At 43.3% G+C, this 22,972-nt stretch overlaps 1 protein-coding gene across 1 annotated transcript in view; it reads left to right on the plus strand.

Moving 5' to 3' along the window:
• The window catches only part of TBC1D32 (TBC1 domain family member 32), a 959,368-nt gene that overhangs the window by 50,581 nt on the left and 885,815 nt on the right, over nt 1–22,972 (plus strand). The window contains exon 2 of the mRNA XM_086926728.1: nt 12,366–12,524. Within this exon, the coding sequence (XP_086782854.1) occupies nt 12,370–12,524 (155 nt within the window). The 5' untranslated portion in view covers nt 12,366–12,369. The remainder of the gene's footprint in view (nt 1–12,365; nt 12,525–22,972) is intronic.

Consider the following 22,972-nt stretch of genomic DNA (forward strand, 5'->3'; position numbering starts at 1 on the left):
GCAACATACATTAAAAAATACATGTTGAAATATGAAAATAAGCTGCCTGTTAAACATCTGAGGTAATCTGTGAGATTCCATGTAACAAAATACACATATACCCGTAATTACAAGCCACCCTTGAAGGCCTATTGCCCTGAACATACACTTTTTAGAAAACAAATATTGTGCCTACTGCCTTTGTTGTAATAAACATATCAAATCTATGGTATCTGACAGACCTTCTGCCAATAAAGCAATCCGGTCTACAATCTTTAAAATTGATTTGGCACTGTAACAAATTTAGGTCTGCTATTTTGAGCATCAGTTTTCTCACAAGGTAAGTATGCTACGGTTATAACCACAAGACATGCATACCATTGTCAAATTATAAGTGCGTGCAAAATTGCAATTGGCAAAAGGATATACAGCTCCTCTAATAGAGGCCTAATCAGGATTCTAACAGTGCAAGCCTTCTACTCCCATATAACATCAGAGGGGGCAACTACTTTCAAAACCTTTGCTTGCTAAGGTTATATGTGATATTGCATGCAAGAATATATGTGCCTAGAGGCTTTTACACCGTTGTAATAACAATAGAGCTTTAAAGGCATATTGATGTCAACATTTGCTTTTCCTAATAACTAAGTCAGGCTTCTTGCCTTTGTCTTACCTTTTTATAATAGAGCAGACCTATGGCAACAGACATAACGTTACTCAACGAACCAGTCAGGTGTATATGACTTTATCATTTGTTTGTCACTTTTACAACTCAGGCCTACCATATTAAGCATAAGCTTTCCACAAGGCAGCCATCAAGTATACCTTTTTAAAATTACAAATGTGTTTATTATTACTGTTGAAAAAAGAATATATAACCCCTCCAGAAAGGGCCAAACAATGATTATCTCATTGTAAATGTTTTACCCCTATGATTTGTCAGATGGCATGACTAACAGCAAACCCTTACTGTAGTAATTAGGGATTTCATGTTACACCTATCTTGAGGCTTTAACACTGAATCAAAATAATAAACTCTAAAGACCTGTGGGCCAGATGTAGGTCGCCAGTTACCGATCTGTAACTGGCCGGTTTCATTTTCACCCTTGAGGCGGAAGCCGAGGGTTCTCTGCCTCTCTTGTGCTCTTAATCTCGCTGTGAATAGCAATAGCGGGTTGGTATTGTTATATTTCGTTTTCAGGAGCATATTAGACACTCACACTGTGATTACTATAGCGTGCTTTTAAAAAGTGTAAATATTTTAAACTGCTCGTTTTAATTATTGCGCTCACCTCGGAGCGAGAGTAAAGTCGCCTCGAGGTGCTAGACAGGCTCCAGGAACACAGAGACCTCAGCGCTGTGTTAAAACGCTGACACCTTACATCACCCACCTCAGCAGCCATCTTGAGCGAGGTAGGGTGGCGGTCTAGTCGCTCAAACCCCAACGCCCTCCTCCCACTTTATGTATAAAAGTAACCGCTTTCCCCGTCCGCGCTGCGGGCGGGCGCAGCGGGCGGGCGCAGCGGGCGCGCCGATGGCGCGCCGAAGGCGAGCCCGTCTGCGCCCGTCCGCGCCGGGACCGGGCCGAGGGCCATACCCCCTGGCCGATTGACGTGGGCCATAGACCCAGCCCACACGTACATGAAGCTACTAGAACTTAGACCATCAGCTAACGCGCTCTGCTTGCGACGTGATCTCGCTAACCGGGGACATGACCTTGATGTGGCTTGTCCACATTGTAATTATTCCATCCCTCTACATACGGCCACTGAGTACGCTAAACCTCTGACTATTACTAAAGAGGAATCATTCCTAATAGCACTAATCAATGCCCGCTCACTATGCAAGCACAGCCAAGAAATAGCCGATCTAATCACGGACAACAAACTTGACATACTCTTTGTCACCGAAACCTGGACAAATGAGTCATCAGAGCCAGATCTAGTTACCGCTATACCCAGCGGTTATAAAGCCTATCGGCAGGATAGAGCCAGGAAAAAAAAAGGAGGCGGTCTAGCGATTATAGCCAGAGACAGCCTCACTGTTACTATTACCCCCATTTCTTCCATCCATTGCGAGGTCCTCCAGTTCAGAATAAAGCTCTGTTCTCTATCTAGTTTTAAGGGATTACTGATCTATCGCCCCCCTGGGGCTAAAACTGGCTTCCTGGCCAATCTCTCGACCATGATGGAAACGTTAGCTACAGAACAAACGCTAACAGTTTTAGGAGATTTTAATTTTCATCTAGACCAGGCTGATCAAACTGATTCAGCCGTTCTCATTTCAGACATGGCAACTTTGGGGCTGAAACAATTAGTTGCGCAGGCAACGCATGTAGCGGGTCATACGTTAGACGCTATATTTTCCAACCTGGATGGCCTTCAAATAACGGACATCTGCCCAATGCCGTGGACAGATCATTACGCCATTTTTGGTAAAATTACCACCAATTCCTTACGTAACAAGAACTCTGCCACAATAACCCATGCGCCGTTTAAAGACTGGAAGAATATTAACCATACTGAATTGAAAACACAATTGGATAAAACCAGTCTAGTAATTTCCACCGACCCGAATGTAGCTACACAACAATTTTACACATGGATTGCCCAGGCCACCGAGAATACAGCCCCCATCAAAACTGTGTCTAAGAATAGGTCCAAACCAACTGCCCCATGGTATTCCACTGAGCTAAGACAACAAAAGCAAATTAACAGGAACTTGGAAAGATGCTGGAGAAAAACCTATGATACAGCAAGCAAGAAAGTTTATAAAGATGCCTTAGGACTTTACAAAGACATGATCATCAAAGCGAAAAAGGTATATTACACCAACCAAATTGAGCAAGCAAAAAACTCCAGTAGACGACTGTACGAAATTACCAAGACATTGGCAGGAAATGCCCCTGATATTATTCCCCCTCCTTCCCAAGCCCTCTGTGAGGAATTGGCTAAATACTTTTTTACTAAGGTGGACGATATCTTTCAAGCCTTCACAGTCAAATCATCTAGGACGAATGACGCGCTCTCAGGTCCACAGCAGACTATTGCTTTCTCTAAATTTCAGGAACTGTCAGATGACTTTACATCGACCTTAGTCTCTACTATAAAATCTGGCTCTGCTTTGGACCCTTGTCCTTTGTCAGTGCTATCACCAGTTTGGGATTCAATTATACCAACGCTGACACAAGTTTGCAATACCATTCTATCCTCAGGAATCTATCCCAAGCTATTAAAGAAAACTCTACTAAAGCCCTTATTAAAAAAACCTGGCCTCGATAAATGCGAACTTAAAAATTACAGACCTATAGCGAGCCTACCATTTTTGGCCAAATTGACCGAAAAGGCGATGAATATTCAGCTTACAGACTATATTGAGAAGCATCGTCTGCTGGATGACTCGCAATACGGCTTCAGGAGATTTCATGGGACCGAGACTGCCCTTATTAAGGCTGCTGACGACATTAGAGCCATAAGGGATCAAGGCGGGACTGCGATTTTGGTCCTACTTGATCTGTCAGCAGCTTTCGACACGGTCGATCATAACACCTTGATCGACCGTGTCGAAAGGCTAGGCATTGGCCATGCTGCCAAAGACCTGCTAGCCTCCTTTCTCGAGGAGAGAACTCAAGCAGTCTCCCTTGGACCATTTCAATCCACTCAATTCACGTTGCCATGTGGTGTCCCCCAAGGCTCATCCCTTAGTCCGACACTTTTCAATATCTACGTGTCGGACCTTGCAAATGTCATCAGAGCATACGGGATGGGCCTAACATCTTACGCGGATGACACGCAACTGGTCCTGGCCATTAAGGGGGATGGAAAGCAGGTAGCCCATAATTTTAAAAATGGAATGAAAGCAATAAGTGCATGGATGGCCACAAATTGCTTAAAACTAAACTCGGAGAAGACCGAGGTAGTCATCTTCGGTTCCCTTCTCCCAGAATGGCCATCCTGCTGGTGGCCTACGGACCACGGATCACCCCCCATCCCAATCACAAAGGTCAGGAACCTGGGAGTCATTTTTGACAACGGGCTCAGCTTTATGGACCATGCAAATAAAGTTGCAACAACGGCTCATTTTAAATTAAAAATGATAAGGAAGATTAGACCTTTCCTACCAGAGGCATTAATTAAAACACTGGTTTGCTCATTAGTCCTGTCCTCATTGGACTATTGCAACGGACTCTTTCTTGACGCCCAGGTCAGAGTCATAAACAAGCTTCAGTCTATACAGAATGCGGCAGCACGCCTGCTGTCCGGGACTGCCAAGTTTCACCCTATCGCTGAAACAATAAGGCAATATCATTGGCTCACCATAAAAAATCGAATAAAGTTTAAGTCCGTATGCATTGTCTACAAAACCCTTAACAACCAAGGACCCAACACCCTTAAGGAACAATTAAAACCTTATAATCCCAGGAGACACTTGCGATCATCGGAGCAGCATCAATTGGTTGTTCCACGTTCAAAGACGGTGTCATGGGGAGATCGTCGTTTTCTTGTAGCAGCATCCAAGTTATGGAATGCACTTCCTCTTCACATTAAGACGAGTTCCTCTCTCCTCCAGTTCAGGAAACAAGTAAAGACATGGCTATTTAATCAGTGAAATTATCTGCACAATATGGAAACAAACTGAATGGTCTAGCGCCGAGACGCCTTAGGGTATTCGTCGCGCTCAATAAATGTCATAAATAAATAAATAAATAAATCGGTAACGGCCGATTTCGGCCGTTACCGACCGGTAATTGGTTTTTGAGATGTAGGGGCCCTTATTTTACAGAATCGGTACATTTACCGATTCTGTAAAATACCGAATCGGTAATTTGACCGATTCGGTAAATTCCAGATGTAGGTAGCACTGTTTACAGTGCTACAGGCCTTCAGAATTCGGTATTTTACCACCCAATCCAATTGGGTGGTAAAATACTGAATTCAGGCATACATGCACATCTGTGCATGTACACCTGTGCCATGTGACACACAGACATGCCCTTAGGGCATGTATGTGTGTCACATGTCACACAAGCCTGTACTTGGGGTGCTAGAGGGTGTCAATGTGACACCCCCTGCACCCTTGCAGAATTCGGAATTTACCGATTCGGTAAATACTGAATCGGTATTGTCCATTGATTCCTATGGGCTTCAAGGCCGATAGGAACCAATGGGCAATAGCGATTCGGTATTAACCGAATCGGTAAATACCGAATCATACGGATTCGGTAATTCTAAAATACGAATTACCTACATCTGCCCCCTTCCGATTTACCGACTCTTAAATACCGAATCGGTATGATTCGGTATTTAAGAGTCGGTAAATCGGAATTACCTACATCTGGCCCTATTTGTGTAAACATCTGCTTTTCACAATAAAGTCACACATTTTTCCTTTGCCAGGCTTTCCCATATAAAGAGATCAAATCTAAGCCATCTGACAGAACTGTTCCCAGTAAACCGATCAAGCCTATAGCATTTATCAATAGTTTGTCACCATAACCAACCAGTTGTACTGTATTGAACGTAAGCTTACCTGCAAGGCAAGCATCAGGCACACAGTCAGAAAGTTACAGTTGACGAAGCAATATTTGATATTTGATATTTATAGGCATTTGTTGAGCACTAACTTTAGCTCCGGAGGGAGCATCTTGGCGCTGAGCACACAGAAGGTCGTCTAGGGGGGCATGGATCAAATAGCTGCGAGAACTGAGGAGTCAGACTGAGAATAAATCCAGGTTTTCAGAAATTTCCTAAATAGGCTTTCTGAGGGAGCGTGCCTAAGGTTGGGGGGGAGACGGTTCCATGCCTTGGCTGCCAGAAAAGAGAAGGTCTTTCCACCCTTGGATTTTAGTTTTATACGGGGTTCAGAAATGAGATTAGCGCCAGATGACCTCAAACAGCGGGTTGAAATGTAGTGCTGGAAGCGCTTGGTCAGGTAGGATGGACCCAAGCCCATGTTAGCTTTAAATACAGTGACTAAGAGCTTGAATAAGATTCTCTTATGGAGGGGCAGCCAATGGAGGGTGTTAAGGGCTGCAGAGGCTGAGGATCTATGGGGGAGTTTCAAAACAAGCCTGGCTGCTGCATGTTGGACACTCTGCAGCTTTTTCAGAGAGGACTTCTTGATGCCTGCTAGGAGGCCGTTACAATAATCCAGCCGGGAGAGGATAAGCGCCACCGCGACTGATTTCCTGGCTGTGATAGGCAGAAAATTGAAAAATTTCTTTAATTGCCTGATCAGACTGAAGCAGCGACCTGCGGTAATACGCACATGTTCATCGAAGCTGAGGGCGGCGTCAAATTGAACGCCCAAGTTGCGGGCTGAGGCAACCGCGCATGGTGGTGCTTCGGAGTTATGAGGCCACCAGTCTTTGGGGGAAAAGAATGTGCCTTTACCTAGGGGAATTATTTATGTTTTGGCGCTGTTGCATTTTAAATGATGCAGGTTAAGCCAAGAAAAGACTTCTGACAGACAGTTTTGGAATCTGATGGCAGCATCCGGAAGTCTTTTATCGATAGTGACGACAAGCTGGGTGTCGTCAGCGTAGGATGTCACGAGAATCCCATGTGACTCGATCAGTGTGAGAAGGGGGGCCATATATACATTGAAAAAGAGGGGGCTCAGGATGGAACCCTGAGGTACCCCTGAGATGATGGATCGTTCATTGGAAAGAAAGGGGCCCAAGGAGACCGTTTGAGAGCGGTTGGACAGGAAAGAGGTTATCCAGGCAAGTGCGGAGCCCGAGACACCAATCTCACGCATCCTATTGATTAGAATAGCATGTGAGATGGTGTCGAAAGCCGCGGTTAGGTCGAGCAGGATGAGGACGGCCTGCCTGCCCTCATCCTGCAAGAACTTGATGGTGTCTGACAACTCAATTAATATTTACAACAAGGGGTGGTGAGGGACAGAGTCTCTGAATTAAGCAGAAAGCTCTCACCCAGTCAAGAGATCAGGGCTAGATCCAACACCGTTTTTTAGCTCACTGCACCATCCCAGTTTCAGAACCTGGCTGTATGCAAATTAGTCTGTTCCTGTCCCAGTGCATGATGGGAACAGGGCAAACCAAACTACAAAAGCCAATTCTTACACTGGGAAGGAAACAAGCTCCCGGGGACCGGTTTCTGGCATTACAGCCGTCTTCGGCCCGGTTTGCTTGAATCCTGATGGTGCAATGAGCAAGGGTCTCACATCTGAGAATACCCTTCCACGCTTAGGGTGGACAAAAATATTTACAACAAGGGGTGGTGAGGGACAGAGTCTCTGAATTAAGCAGAAAGCTCTCACCCAGTCAAGAGATCAGGGCTAGATCCAACACCGTTTTTTAGCTCACTGCACCATCCCAGTTTCAGAACCTGGCTGTATGCAAATTAGTCTGTTCCTGTCCCAGTGCATGATGGGAACAGGGCAAACCAAACTACAAAAGCCAATTCTTACACTGGGAAGGAAACAAGCTCCCGGGGACCGGTTTCTGGCATTACAGCCGTCTTCGGCCCGGTTTGCTTGAATCCTGATGGTGCAATGAGCAAGGGTCTCACATCTGAGAATACCCTTCCACGCTTAGGGTGGACAAAAATATTTACAACAAGGGGTGGTGAGGGACAGAGTCTCAGAATTAAGCAGAAAGCTCTCACCCAGTCAAGAGATCAGGGCTAGATCCAACCCCCTTTTCTAAATCGTTTTTGGCCACTATAGGTGTGGCAGGGTATACTCAGACATGAGTCCCTTTCTCACTGCTCCATCAGGATTCAAGCAAGCCGGGCCGAAGAAGGCTGAAATGCCAGAAACCGGTCCCCGGTAGCTTGTCTCCTTTCTGGTGAAGAATTGGCTTGGTAGTTTAGTCTGCCCTGTTCCCATGATGCACTGGGCCAGGGACAGACTGATTTGCATATAGCCAGGTTCTGAGCTGGGATGGAGCAGTGAGATAAATAACGGTGATGGATCAAGCCCTGATCTTTGGACTGGGTAAGAGTGGTCTGTTTAACTCAGACACTCTGTTCATCACCACCCCCTTTTCCAAATCGTTTTTGGCCACTATAGGTGTGGCAGGGTATACTCAGACATGAGTCCCTTTCTCACTGCTCCACCAGGATTCAAGCAAGCCGGGCCGAAGAAGGCTGAAATGCCAGAAACCGGTCCCCGGTAGCTTGTCTCCTTTCTGGTGAAGAATTGGCTTGGTAGTTTAGTCTGCCCTGTTCCCATGATGCACTGGGCCAGGGACAGACTGATTTGCATATAGCCAGGTTCTGAGCTGGGATGGAGCAGTGAGATAAATAACGGTGATGGATCAAGCCCTGATCTTTGGACTGGGTAAGAGTGGTCTGTTTAACTCAGACACTCTGTTCATCACCACCCCCTTTTCCAAATCGTTTTTGGCCACTATAGGTGTGGCAGGGTATACTCAGACATGAGTCCCTTTCTCACTGCTCCATCAGGATTCAAGCAAGCCGGGCCGAAGAAGGCTGAAATGCCAGAAACCGGTCCCCGGTAGCTTGTCTCCTTTCTGGTGAAGAATTGGCTTGGTAGTTTAGTCTGCCCTGTTCCCATGATGCACTGGGCCAGGGACAGACTGATTTGCATATAGCCAGGTTCTGAGCTGGGATGGAGCAGTGAGATAAATAACGGTGATGGATCAAGCTCTGATCTTTGGACTGGGTAAGAGTGGTCTGTTTAACTCAGACACTCTGTTCATCACCACCCCCTTTTCTAAATCATTTGACAACTCAATTAAAGCGGTCTCTGTGGAGTGGCCGGAGCGGAAGCCAGATTGCTGTGGGTGCAGGATACAATGATTTTCCACAAAATTCTTTAATTCCTCATGAACTAGTTGCTCAGTGATTTTGCCTAGCGCAGGGAGGAGTGAGATTGGGCGCATATTAGACAAATCAGTAGGGGATTTATTTTGCTTTTTCATGAGGGGCTTGACTGTGGCCTTCTTCCACTCAGAAGGAACAATGCCGGAGTCGAGGGATTCGTTCACAATTGCGTTGACTATAGGGTTGACGGCCTCAACGAGATGGTGCAAGATGACTGGGGGGCAGGAATCCGTGGGTGCACCTGATTTGCAGGCTAGTATGGCTTTATGCGTTTGCAATAGGGAAACTGCTTTGAATTGGTTTAATGAGGGAATAGTTGTGTCAGGCTCTTGGGTAAGAATAGGTGCAGGGGGGAAGTCCTTGTGGATATTATTAATTTTCTCCTCAAAGAAATCAGCAATTTGATCACAGAGGGCTTGCGAGGGGGGGATTTCAAGTGCCAGTGCTTTGGGATGAGTAAAAGATTTTACGATATTGAAAATCGTTTGTTGTTTCTGTTTAGCAGAGTCTATTGCTTGAGTGAAGAATGCCTTTTTTGCTTTTTTTATATTTGAGAGATATTGCTTTCTCTGGAGAATGTAAATGGATCTGGACGTTGGGTCGTAGGTTTTTCTCCATTCTCTCTCCAAAAGCCTACACTTAAGGTGGCAGTCAGCGAGGGCCGGAGTGTACCAGGGGGCATTAGGTTTCTTTTTGCCTCGGACAGGTTTTTGGATGACGGATTTTGCATTAGCAGAGATTACTCTCTCAATCCACAGGTGGAAATTTGTGGAGTCTAATGAGGCGTCACCCGTGATGGAAGGGGGGGGTACAACCGGTAGTGGGTTGAGTTTGATGTACTCAGCTACCTTTTTCCAATTAATAGGGAAGGAGGTGTGAGAGAGTTTAATAGGAGGGGGGGGGCAGGGATTTGTTATTGATGGAGAAGGGAATGAGGCAGTGGTCTGTCCATATTTGTGGCACGGGGGTGGAAGCATCTAGGGAAGTCAAGTTTGTGCAAATGCCGTCCAAGGTGTGTCCGGCACAATGGGTAGGGAGGGAGACTAATTGGGAAAGACCGAAAATCTCAAGAGAGTGGCGGAAATTAAGGGTGTGGGGGTCAGTATCGGATTCCAAATGAAGATTAAAGTCTCCAAAAAGGGTGAAGGTAGGGTAATGGGTAAGAAAAGCTGCCAGAGTTTCATCAAGGGAGTCCAGGAAAGTAGTGGCATTTCCGGGGGGGCGATAGACGAGTGCTCCAGAAAAGGCAGAGGAGGAACTAGTTTGGATTACAAATCCCAGGGATTCACAGTCCTTGAAGGAAGCCAGATCAAATGTATGGCACTTGAGTGCTTTTTTTACCATGATGGCCAATCCGCCTCCCCGACCAATGGGTCTATCTCGCCTGAAGATGGTGTAATCAGGGGGGAGAGCGGTGGCAAGATCGGGATTTGAAGCATCATGCAACCAAGATTCGGTAATGAACAAGGCATCAAGATTGGCTGTTGTAATAAGGTCATGGATGTCTTGTCCATGTCGAGCTAAGGATCTGGCATTAATAAGGCCACCGTTAAAGAAGTTTGTCTTATGCCGAGGACGAGGGGGAGGAGGGGTAATGGGGCTGGCGAGGCTGGAAGATGACCAACCACACGGACGACAGGTGTAGGGGCCACACAGGTGGTCAGAAAAGGAATGCACACAGCAGGAAGGACTAGGTAAGGAGGGGCGCATAGACAGCAGCTCAGAAGAGTCGTTCCTGAGTACAGGGGAAGTAGAAGCAGCGTGTCCTGCGCCTGGCGTGGTCTTAGCGCGGACGGGCGCAGACGGGCTTGGCTTAGGCGCGGTTCGGCGCGTATCCGGCGCGCCCGCTGCGCCAGCCCGCTGCGCCGTCTGGATGCTATGCACATTATGTAGGGAGATAGGAGGGTGGGAGTAGGGCGCGACTAGAGCGCTCTCCCCGACTGCCTCACTCAAGATGGCGCCCAACTTCTCAAGGGGCCTCTTCAAAGATTCTGACTTTTTTCTGTGTTAGTTATGTGGAGTCTCACAGATTACTGTAGCAGGCAAGGGTTGTGCCCCTTGGACTACTGGCTGCTGTAAAAAAAATATGTGTTTCAACATTCACAAAGGAGTAGGGGTCCCCTGATGACCTTTCCCATTGCGAATGGTTACCACCATCCTTGAGGTGTGGGTAAAAATGAATGTTTTGCGACTGTAATTTGGTTGTAAAATATTCAAATTTTCACTGCCATTCAATATTAGGAAGAGACGTCCTAAATAACAAATCACTGAACACAAATTGCGATTTGGTAACATGTTGCCGAATCACAATTTGTGTTTTGTACATATGAAAAAGCATATTTGTGGCCTGTAATGGCCCGATTGTGACTGCAAAATTGCTTTGGTACATATGCCCCTAAATCTGTCCTATCAGCATATAGGGTGGTATCTACTTATTTACTTGTTATGAGGCAAAACATGGTTCTTTTGAAACAGAACACTGGGTTCATAATGTTTGGAACGTAAAAAGATATGTGAGCCTGCTATACGCTCCCTTTTGTGCTATTCACATTTATGAAAGAATTGCCCAGTCTGTTTCATGTGTGGCTTATAAGCTGCTACTGTGAGAATCGAGGTGGCCTGAATTAATTTGCAGCATCAAATCATTCCTGCTTGAACCATCTTCTGCCATAAATTCTTCCAACTTCATGAAAGCAGTGGTTTCTAGCACAAGTTTATCAAACGTTACAAAAAAATGCATTTGAAAATCTGTTTCACCTTGCATATGTTATTTACCCACAATTTACCAGCAGATTGCTACAATTAGAAGCCTGTAGACAGGTGAGAATCTGTGTCGAAATTGTAACTCAAATGTGTCCCTATTTTTGCGGCTGTTTGAAGTTAAGATCAATAATGTAGCTGTTAATGGGTTGGGGATGCTTCTGTGCACTGTCTCGAGTAAAGCATTAAACATATATCACCACTCTTTCAACATAAACACCTTTGAAGAAGGATTGAGGAAATTATTCATGCTCTGTAATGATCTGGACTTCTTTCAAACACTTCGGCTAGGATCCGTGATAAATCAGTAAAAGCACGTTTGATACATGAAGTTGTAACTGCTGAGGCACATACACAGAATATTGACCAGATGCCATATTTTACGTTGCTTGTCTAAATCTTTTAAACATTTTTTTTTACTGATCAAAACAACAGCATTTTTTAACTGTGCTGCCTAGAATATTTTTTATCCTAAATTTGTTCATTTTTTTATGATCTGATCTCTTTTTCATTCCCTGAGAATTTTAGTGCATTGAATTTTGTATTGTATTTACTAAGCATACATTGTTTTTTTAAGAATACCTTCTACGTTTTTATAAAGACTTGTGATTTGCTAACTGTACCCTGTGTGTTAAAATGCCACAATAGTTTGTTTCATTTTGTAGATGTTAAAAAGCGGGTTTCTCGAGTTAAAATACTGCAGGGATTTCTGGAATTCCTTAACATCTTTGACTGCAAGTTGATGTTTTTTGCTGTCATAAGACATTTTAAAAATAAGGAGCTGTGCACTGATGTTATTTCTCTCTCTTTTAGGAAAATGTCGCAGTTCTCTGGAGAAGATGAAGCGGTGGTCCAGTCAATGCTCCGACAGTTGCTGCAGAGTGTCAAGGAAAAGATCAGGGGAGCCCCGTCGGCGGAAAGCGCAGAAGAGATTCTCCTTCACTTGGAAGAAAAGGATGAACATTTTCACAAGTAATAGCAGCCACTTTGACATTTTCAAAAAGAACAATTGATGTACAGAACGCAGAACAATGTCATACATTCACCCCAGTACAGAGATCTGGGCTTAAATCCATTGTTTTTTTGCTCACCATGCCATTCCAGTTTGGACCCAGCCATATGCAAATCAGTCTTGATCCTGCACCCAATGGGAACAGTCGAGCCCGAACTGCCAGGCCAGGTCTTCCGTGGACTGGAAAAAAGCATCCAGGATAGCTTGATTCCAGTGGAATGGAGAGCACGGGACATGCGCCTGGGCATACCAGTCCCACTCAGGGTGACAAATGCAAAAAGAACAATGATGGAAAGAATGCAGAACAATGTCATACATTCACCCCAGTACAGAGATCTGGGCTAGCCTGGCTGAAGAAGAGTGACATACCCTGAAACCGGTCCCAGGATGCATGTTTCTGGTCCAGGGAGGACCTGGCTTGGCAGTTCCGTCTGGACTGTTCCTATGAGACACAGGGTCAAGACTGATTTGGATATAGCTGGGTCTAAACCAGGGTGGCATTTTATTTTACTTATTTTATTTATAGAGTTTTATATAGCATGGCCATGACTCAAAGGTATCAGAGCTCTTCACAGTTGCATGATGTAGATCTTTTAGAGAACAGCAGGTACAGCAGTAATATACATAAGGTTCCGGTACGTTTCTTTCGTATCAGTTTCTACGATAACAATTAGGATCAATTAGGTGTACAAGGTATAACAGTAGTATTATACAAAAGGTTCCGATGTGTGCCTTCATATCATTACTATCAACAATATTACAAAAACATCCATTAGTTCGCCGCTAACTGGTGAGTTTGCCCTTATATTCGTTATTGATCACGATGTAGATGGTGATCAATCATTGTTTAGGGAAGGAACTTGCTCATCAGGAATATCTTTGCCTCCCTTTTGAAAGTTGATCTGTTTGGGATTTTTCTAATGTTTGGAGGGAGTGAGTTCCAGATTCTGGGGGTCGCTCCGGAGAATGCTCTGTCATATGTTTTCTTCTTCTGAAAGATGGGAGGTTTCAACAACAGGTCTCTGGCATTCCGGGATGTTCTGCTTCCACCTGATAATTCAATGTTCTGGGCTAGGTACATTGGTGTTTTGTAGTGGAGCGCTTTGTGGGTAATACATGCCAGTTTTAGTTGAATTCTGGCTTCATATGGTAGCCAGTTTAATGCATTCAGGTGTGGAGAGATGTGGTCATATTTTCTTGAGCTTGTAATGAGTCTTGCGGCCGCATTGAGGTAGGCTTTTAGTGGTGCTGTGGATATTTTTGAAAGACCTGTTAATGTTGTACAGCTATATTCAATCCTTGATATGACTAGGGACTGAACTGCCAGTTTAAGGTCCGATGTGGTGATAAATGGTTTCACTTTTCTAAGATAGTTCAGGTGAAAACGTGCACTTTTTGCCATTGATTTGATGTGGGCTTTCATGTCTAGGTTCTTAATTGAAAAGTAACAACCTAGGCAATTTGACAATAAAAAGTCACATATAGATCAAAAATATATAAGAGTAAACTACAGCTGGCTAAAACATAAGTTTTTATTAAACAATTAACACAATTAAAAAAGGTAATTTATATGACATCAAATAGCAGTTAAAAAGTCACAGTATATAATTTACACATTATTAAATTAACAAACAGTAAAAAATGGGGGTTGGTGGCATGAAAATTCGGTCTCTACGCGCGTTTCGGCGGCCAGCGCCTTCTTCCTGGAGCAGCCACACAATATCTATAAGGTGAAGATGCATATAGAACATAGAATTATATCGATTCCAAATCACAAATTAAAAATGAGTTTCTAGACATTTTTAAAAAAAACAAAGAATTTAAGTTTATAGCAGCTGTAGAATGATAAAAAGCAACTTATTGATTTACATATGTCTTGTCATTTCCTTGCGGAATTTAGTCTGTCTGCTTGAGGACGAAAAAGTATTTTCCAAATAGTGGAAGAGTAAATGCCATTGATGAGCATTTATATAGAGATATTTTTCCTTTTTTCCATGAAGTTTCATCTATCATAGAAACAGTCTGTGATGGTCTTTATTAGAGTTTCAATAGGTGATCAGAAAGACTTAAGTAACCTTAATCAAGTTCACACCATAAATAGGCATTTGTTGTTAATTTAGTCAATGGTATATCAATGTATCGTGGCAAAAAATAGGTTAGTGCGAGTTGATCTGATACTTACTAATGGGTAATTTTTAGCAAGGAGTTGTTTAAAAATAGATTTTCATTTTCTTGTTAGAATTCTTTCGATGTCAGATAAATTAAAGCTGAAGAGAAAGAGGACAATATCATAAATGTTTAATACTTATTTATAGCTATCAAAAGAAAGCAAGTATTTGGCGTTGTTTTTACCTGATTGTATTGGTAATTAAGTAGTTAAGCCCGCCAACCGGAACCCTTTTATGTGGATGGATCCTGGATAAAATTCGTTCCTGGATATTCTAGATTTCTGATTTTTATCACAGTAGGGAGAAGAGAGATAATGGAATGTATAGTGTTTTATTTATTATTTATCTCTTTTCTAAGAGAAGAAGCTATGATTCTTTAATCGATCAAAATTATCCACAGTGTATAGGTTAGTGGTATTAATCTTACCTACTAGAATATATCTAGTTCTTTTAAGATTTTGTCAAAAAACTTCCAATTTGATGGCTGGTCTATTGTTGATGCATTTTTGGTACAGTTCTGATAACCTAAAAAAAGTACATAAAGATTATACTCAGGGATCGAATGTATAATATTTACTTAGCGGTGATTGAGTTCCCTCTATTGTTACCAATTTCTCTTACCTAAAAAGATGGGTACTTGTCTTTTTCGGGTCTCAGGGACTTAAGGAGGTTCTTAGTCCTTAGGTGTGTAGCGAGTAGGGTTAAAAGATCTCCCTGCCTACGAGTTAGAAAATAAATAAAAAGGAGAGTATAACTAGAAGGAAGATAGTATGGTATACTATTGCTTCTTTCCAATAATCTATTTTTAGGTGCTTGTGGTGGAAGTCTTACCTGAAGATGGTCGGCAGGGCTCCCTACGTCCGGTGGCGGGTTGGTACGTCTCGATAAACGGCAAGCGTGGGAAAAAGTAATGGTCCGTTACCTGTTTCACTGCGCTAGTATATATATACATGCTAATTGCTCTAAATTGCTCACACCTGTCGTTTCTTCGCCTTTCGTTTTTCTAGGGCGCGAAAATGCGGAGTTCTATTTCAGAGGAAGCGGAGTTTTGAAAACTTGTATTTGATTGGGTGTATCCACAGTCGGCACTCGCGATTGGTTGCTCTACTGTGTACGGAGCACAACACTGTTTACATTTTGGCAAAATCCTAATGTGAGCTCCCATTCTGGGCGTCAACAATAGGGGGTCAGACGTAGCTCATTGTAGAAGATGTCTACTAGATTTGCTAGTTTTATAACAAATTAGAAAATATAGTACATTTTTAGCATATACGGGACAGTTACGGTTCAAGCAATTTGAAGTGTAAAACTGGATAATTTAGCGTGGAGTATATATTCGACGTGTCAATAGTATTAGAAATTAGCATTAAAGCGGAACCACTTTCCATTAGAGATAGTAGGTTCATTCAAGGAAAGAGATAATTGTGAAAGTTAATTTTTATATAGAGATACCTATTGAGGCCATGGTAATTAAATTGAATTATTTCTCTCTCAGTATTTATTATTTGAAATTCAAATTATAATTTATTCAGTATGTGCTTTTATTTGGGGAGGAATAAGGTAGTTAATCTATGTGGGAGATTCCTATAGGAGTGGTGAATATAGGACCTCATGTTTAACTCAGGTATCTAAGTTTGCAATACACTGTCTATTGCTCATGTAGACATATATGTGTATGGCTGATAGTTGGGGTTTTCCTTAAAGGATTGCGTGTTCCCACGGGATTTCGCTGTTTAGGCCTTGTCTGAAGGTGTTAAAGACAAAAATCCAGAAAACTTCTCGTTTTTTTCGGATAGACATGCCTCCTTTTGTGTCTGGAACATGGATTTTCTCTAAAATCCTCCATTTGAAATCGTCAGCATTGTGTCCTTTATCTAAAAAATGTTTGACCATTGGGCATGCAGTTTTTTTAGTCCTTATCGCCGAACGGTGTTCATTTAGGCGTGTTTGAATCGCTCTTTGTATTGACAGAGAATGTTTTCGAATTTGGCAACCAAACGTCAGATCAAGGGTGTAAGCATGGGGGCATCAGTAGCCCCTTCCGTAGCCAACATCTTCATGGCAGCATTTGAGAAAAGAATTTATCCACAATGAAGTTGCCCCTTTTTTTGAGTCTATCTCCCATTGGTCCAGATACATTGACGATATCTTCTTTATCTGGACCGATGGGAGAGAAACTCTCCATGAATTCCTCCAATGGATTAACGTTTGGTGCCTCTACCTCGAATTCTAATCTACATAACGATGACACCAAAAAACTACTAGACCTTAAAAAGAAATTAAAAAGAATTGAAGCACATGGGGAATTCATGCTGGCCTATCTCAGGCTAGGCATCATCCCCATGGGACTCGGGGTGAGAAACATCCCTGGTCTATTTGTCCACTACAAGGCCTTTCTTGATAAATGGAGCAGAATTGCCAGTAGATGTTCAAGGGACCTTATGATGCTCATCGTTGAGACCGCGAAAGAATTAGCCGCAGAAGTAAGGTCCGAAGTAGAAGAATTAGAAACCAAGCTCAAAAAAATAGGCAATATAGATGAAGCCATAAAGAAAATCGAGGAATGTAACAAAGACATAGAATCATTTACGAGCTATCTAGAAAAAATAAAAAATGATAAGTTGTTAAAAGACAAGAGATATGCCACCATTGAAAATACATACCCCTACTTAAGACCAGACTTCTACCAACAGAATCACTATACCACCGAAACTAGTGAACACCAACAACAGAACCAACGAGTAAACACCTTTTCAGAAACTTCTGATTCTGAAAATGAAAGCAACGAAGGATACTATGATTCCGATTTACTCTATAACCAAACACCTAATAGAGGCAATCGTAGACAGCCTTTTTTAGGGAACCGCGGGGGACGCCGGGGACGCCCCAGAGTTCACTTCCAGGGTCAACCGAGAGGCAATTACCAACCGCAACACCATCATCATCAGGAAGAACCGCAATTTGTGAGAGAAACCAGAAGCGGACAATATTGGAAGCAGGGCATATAATTCCAATTTGTAACTTAACCAAACTAGAGTTAGACAAACATAGCACAAACCTGTTATCTAAAGGATTATCATATGTCCCACATTCTACAGTCAATTTGTTTGAACTACACTGTGACATTATTTCCTTTTTTCGAAAAATTCGTTAAAAAAAATTATTTGCTTCAAACACTGCCATAGACGATGATATCTCCCCCATTAAACCGCTTTGTCTTCCATCCACCTTTTGTCCAGGTCTTGAACAATTAGGCCACCATCGAGACCGCCCTTCATCATCTGGGATCTCTGGTGCATAATTTCTGTCACATTAGCGGTAAAAAACCTCTGCTGGCTGATGACTAAAACCAGGCACAGGAAAAAACCACAATGATATGTACAGATGTGAAGGATTAGGTTTTGTTAAAACCAATAAAGGCGACCCTTTCCTGATACAAACGGAAATGGGTAAGTTCTTCCGCAAAATAAGGCTTCATTACCTATTTGCGAATAAAACAACGGTTACAGGAGAGGAGGACATATCTAACACTGGCCTGAAGCGACCATCCACTTTTAACCCAAGCATAGTAGGGTTGCCTGCAAAAGTTCAGGCATTTGAAGAAGCTGTGGATTATGACCTAAGACAACTATACCTCCAACCTAATAATGGCTTTATCAATCTAACTAAAGGTGAACAGGATGCAGTCACGACTTTGGCCAACTTAGAATCGGTGGTAATCAAACCAGCCGACAAGGGTGGGGCAACCGTACTAATGGATGCAGACATGTATCATGAAGAATGCATGCGCCAGCTAAATGACGTCAGGGCATATCGCAAACTGGATATTGACCCTACCGACAGATTGACTGTGGCTATTGGCCATATTGTCGAAGAAGGTCTTATAGAGGGATGGATTACTGACAAAGAATCTCAATATTTACGCACTGCTCAACCCAGGATGCCCTATTTCTACATCCTTCCCAAGGTACACAAGCCACAACGCCCCCCTCCCGGAAGACCCATCATTTCGGGAATCGGTTCACTCTTGGAACCGTTATCTACATTTGTAGACTTTTTCCTCCAACCAATAGTACGGGAGATGCCTACCTACTTGAAGGATACTAAGGATGTCCTTAGGATTTTGCCTGATATTGATTTTAATATGGACCTTGACTTTCTAGTGTCTTTTGATGTGGAGAGTTTATATACCTCTATTCCGCAGAACGAGACACTAGAAGCTATTGAAGCTCTCCTAACAGCTAGAGACTTGAATTCCATCACGCCAGCCAGTTTCATCATGAGTCTGGCAACCATTGCCATGACCGAGAATTTCTTCGCTTACGAAGAATCGATCTACCTACAGGTTAGCGGGACCAGCATGGGAAGTGTTTTTGCTCCCAGTCTCGCTAACCTGTATGTACATACCTTCGAACAAACACACGTACTCGCGGACACTAACCCCCATCTTCGGTGTCTGCGAGTATGGCGAAGGTATATAGATGACATTTTTGTCGTGTGGCGGGGGACGGAAGAGGAACTCCGTCAGTTTCACACTTGGTTAAACGAAAGAAACTCATTTCTGAAGTTCACCATGGAGTTGGACAGACGTAAACTGGCATTCCTGGATTTATTAATTTCTGCATCAGGAGGGGGGTTACAGTCGGAGCTATATCGAAAGCCAATGGCCAGGAATTCCCTGCTAAGCTACGATAGCTTTCATCCTAAAGCCCTGAAGGATAATCTGCCCTTTGGGCAATTCCTCCGGATTCAGAGGAATTGTTCCACTAAAACGGCCTTCGCTTTACACTCCCAAGCTTTGGAAACAAATCTGCTTGAGAAGAAATACCCCAAACATCTTATAAAAAAATCCAAAAAACGTGCAGCAAACAATAACAGGCAATGTCTTTTAGAACCTACACCTCCAAAGAGCCCACAAGAAAGAATGACTTGTGTTAATACATTCAGTACACTCTCAAACCAAGTTCAAAAAATTGTAAGGAGGAATTGGAAAATTCTCAGGACTGGGAATGACCCTATACCTCCCCCTTTATTTGCTTTCCGGAGAGGTCAAAATCTGAGGGACCAATTGGTCCATACAAGGCCCAAAACCATGATTCCTCGAGCCGTCGGTACCCTCTGGGACATGCCTGCAGTCACCGGACACCATCCTTGCGGTGGTTGTGCGGCATGTCCACAAACGGCAAAAACACTATCTATAGACATAGGCACAGATAGACCTTGGCAATTAAAACGGTTCACCAATTGCAACAGCTCCAACTTGGTCTATTTAATAACATGTCCCTGCAAATTAAATTACGTGGGGATGACCACCAGAAAGGTAAAGTCCAGAATTTCTGAACATAAGAGCTCTATCCGGTGCTGTAAACAAGCTACCAAACTGACAAACCATTTCCTGCAGGTGGGTCATCAGCCCACCGATATCATGTGGACAGTCTTGGACCAACCATGGATTCCACCGTCAGTTACTGACACGGCTAAATTTCTGTTTAAATGTGAACAAAAGTGGGTCTATCGTCTTCGCAGTGATGAATGTGGGCTGAATGATGCCATCCCGTGGATGTCCCTTTAGACAAGAGGGGTGTCTTCATAATGGACCTTACTTAAATATATCCTTTGGGAATTATACACATATTGCCGCATCTGCGAATACATACAATGACTTCTTCGATGATATTACCCGTATGGCATGCAGGAGTGGCTGCAATACCAAGCGATGGCACCTAGAAAACTAGGTTAGGTTCTGGCGCATAGGATCAGCCTCTGGTTTTCTGTTGATGAGTTTCTGCCTATACGTCTAAGTAGTGAGATGTTTATACATCTTTCTCGCTAATATGAACCTTGATGGAGGGATTTTTTCCACAAGGTAAATGGTAATGCATTGTCGGTGCCAAGTTCCGCATTTACACCGAACTATCACTAAAATGATTTTTCAATCATACCAATTGGGGTATACACAGCGCACATGTTACCAGCTTTAGACACAAGGTAACTAGCTAATACTAATACGCTAATTGGGCGCGGCGACATACTCGGGGCAGAGAGTGTTTGGGAACTACATTTCCCATCAGCTATGGCGCATGAGGTTGCGAGTATGCGCATGATGTCATCACGCACAGGGGGCGTCAGACATCGACGCGCTCTGAATGCGGAAGTTAGAAAGGTTTATCTGCCTCGCCGGTGCACCGAGTCGGTTCCTCCCTACGATAGAGCTTAGAGGGACGACCGGTGCACCGACGGAGAGGTAAGACAGCGGACGCGTATGTGTATGAGTGAAATAGGTGACGCTCTGCGCTTCGCATAAAATATTGTCTGCGCTACAATCTGGCATTTTTAGTAAAGTGCGGCGGCTAGCTTATAATTGTTGAAAACAGTGATGACTCTAATTAAGCGCGGTCAGCAAAACTACACTACCATTCATTAACTGAGGCTGACTGACCTAGGTGCTGTTCTACGGCGCTGGCAGGAATGTGATGCCTGATGTTGAGCATGCGAAAACAGTCTAGTTTAGGATTACATTGAGATGTGGATACATCCTTTGATTTGTTGTTTACTTTTAGTGCGGTGCATCCATTTACCTGAGCTCGAGCCAGGTGAGGTGGAGTGGTTCCTTCTCATCGAGTGGGTGAGTGAACCGTAATCTACAAATTCGCTAAATTAGTGATTTGTGACTAATGTTAGTCTGAATGCTGGGCAAGAGTAGTTCTATGTCTAGCACATAATAATGGCACGCATAGTGCACGTTATTTGTAATAAGCAATCATGAATCTGTACCCTTATACTATATTTTCTCCCCTACTTTTAGGATGAGAGGAAGTTGATACATACACTATCAGGTGATATGGTTTTCGTTATATTTTCTTTAGCAGTAGCATTAATGGTCCTGAGGAAGCAGCAGGAGATCACTAGACTCCGGGTGTCTGCAGAAACATGTCGACCTTTCATCTCTTAGTGGCTATTTGCTAAACCACTATTGCACTGTTTTTATTGATTTAGGAGTGTGAGGGTGTCCATTAAAGCTTTTTTTCCCGACCACTACCTAATTTTAAAAATATCTTTTTCTACTTTCACAAATACACTTTTTTCACGCACTGCTATCTCCAGTTTCCATCTAGACACGCCTTTTCCTGTTTCACATCTGTACATATCATTGTGGTTTTTTCCTGTGCCTGGTTTTAGTCATCAGCCAGCAGAGGTTTTTTACCGCTAATGTGACAGAAATTATGCACCAGAGATCCCAGATGATGAAGGGCGGTCTCGATGGTGGACTGATGGGAACTTGCATAGTTTAGTAACTATTTCCTGTATATTTGTATTTGGGTACTTTGATTGCTTGCTTTCTGACTCTCTGTTAACTTTAGGTTGGTGTTACTTTGATACAGGGGGCTTAACAGTAGGGTCTATAAACTTTCCCCTGGGACCTTCCTTGTGTGTAATTTGTTCTTGTGCAGCCGCGGCTGCAGGTCCTGTTTTGAAACTTGCACTGCAACTGTTTCATACTGTAATTTTATTGTATTTAAACAACAATCCTATTTCTTTTTTGTTTGGGCGTGCGCCTTAGTCAGGTGTTCTCCTTCAGTGACCATGGCTACTAATCCTGGGTTAGCATTTGATGATGCTGAAATCGACTCCATTCTGGCAGATAATCCGAGTATAGTGGATACGATACAACTGGCTCCAATAACGAGTGATGATGGATGGGCGAAAGTCCTCGTACTAAAAAAGAATCAGGCAAGGATCAGCGTCCATGGCATCATCATGGCCGAGTATCTTAGGGGCAATTGCGCACCGAGTGGCTTAATTGTTACAAACGCCCCCCGCTTGTTTCTGGACAATAAAGATTTTTGTAGGGACTGGTACCTTATAGCGTGGAAATGCACGCGCGACTGGCTAGTATTAATCATCAAAACTGCCAAAAAGAAAGCCGACGAAATAATGGTCGAGATTCAAACCTTAGAGGGCCAGATTAGGACAACTCTCACGGGCAAAGTCTTTGGGAAGGGACAGGAAGAAGGTAACAAAGCCAGTAAAGAACTGAGGGACTCTATCCTGGTAAAAAAGCTTGAAAAATTCAAAAAGGATTTAGCTAAGTTCTCAGCTGAGATCATATATCCTTATACGGCAGACAATTATGTCCCTGTGGTATCTAGCACCAGCAGCCGATTAGGATCAACTTATGGCACGTCAAACTCTGACGAGACATCCACCGACTCTGATTCTTCGAATCAGGGCAATACCAA

This window comes from Lissotriton vulgaris, chromosome 6 (genome assembly GCF_964263255.1).
Source record: "Lissotriton vulgaris chromosome 6, aLisVul1.2, whole genome shotgun sequence".
NCBI lineage: Eukaryota > Metazoa > Chordata > Amphibia > Caudata > Salamandridae > Lissotriton > Lissotriton vulgaris.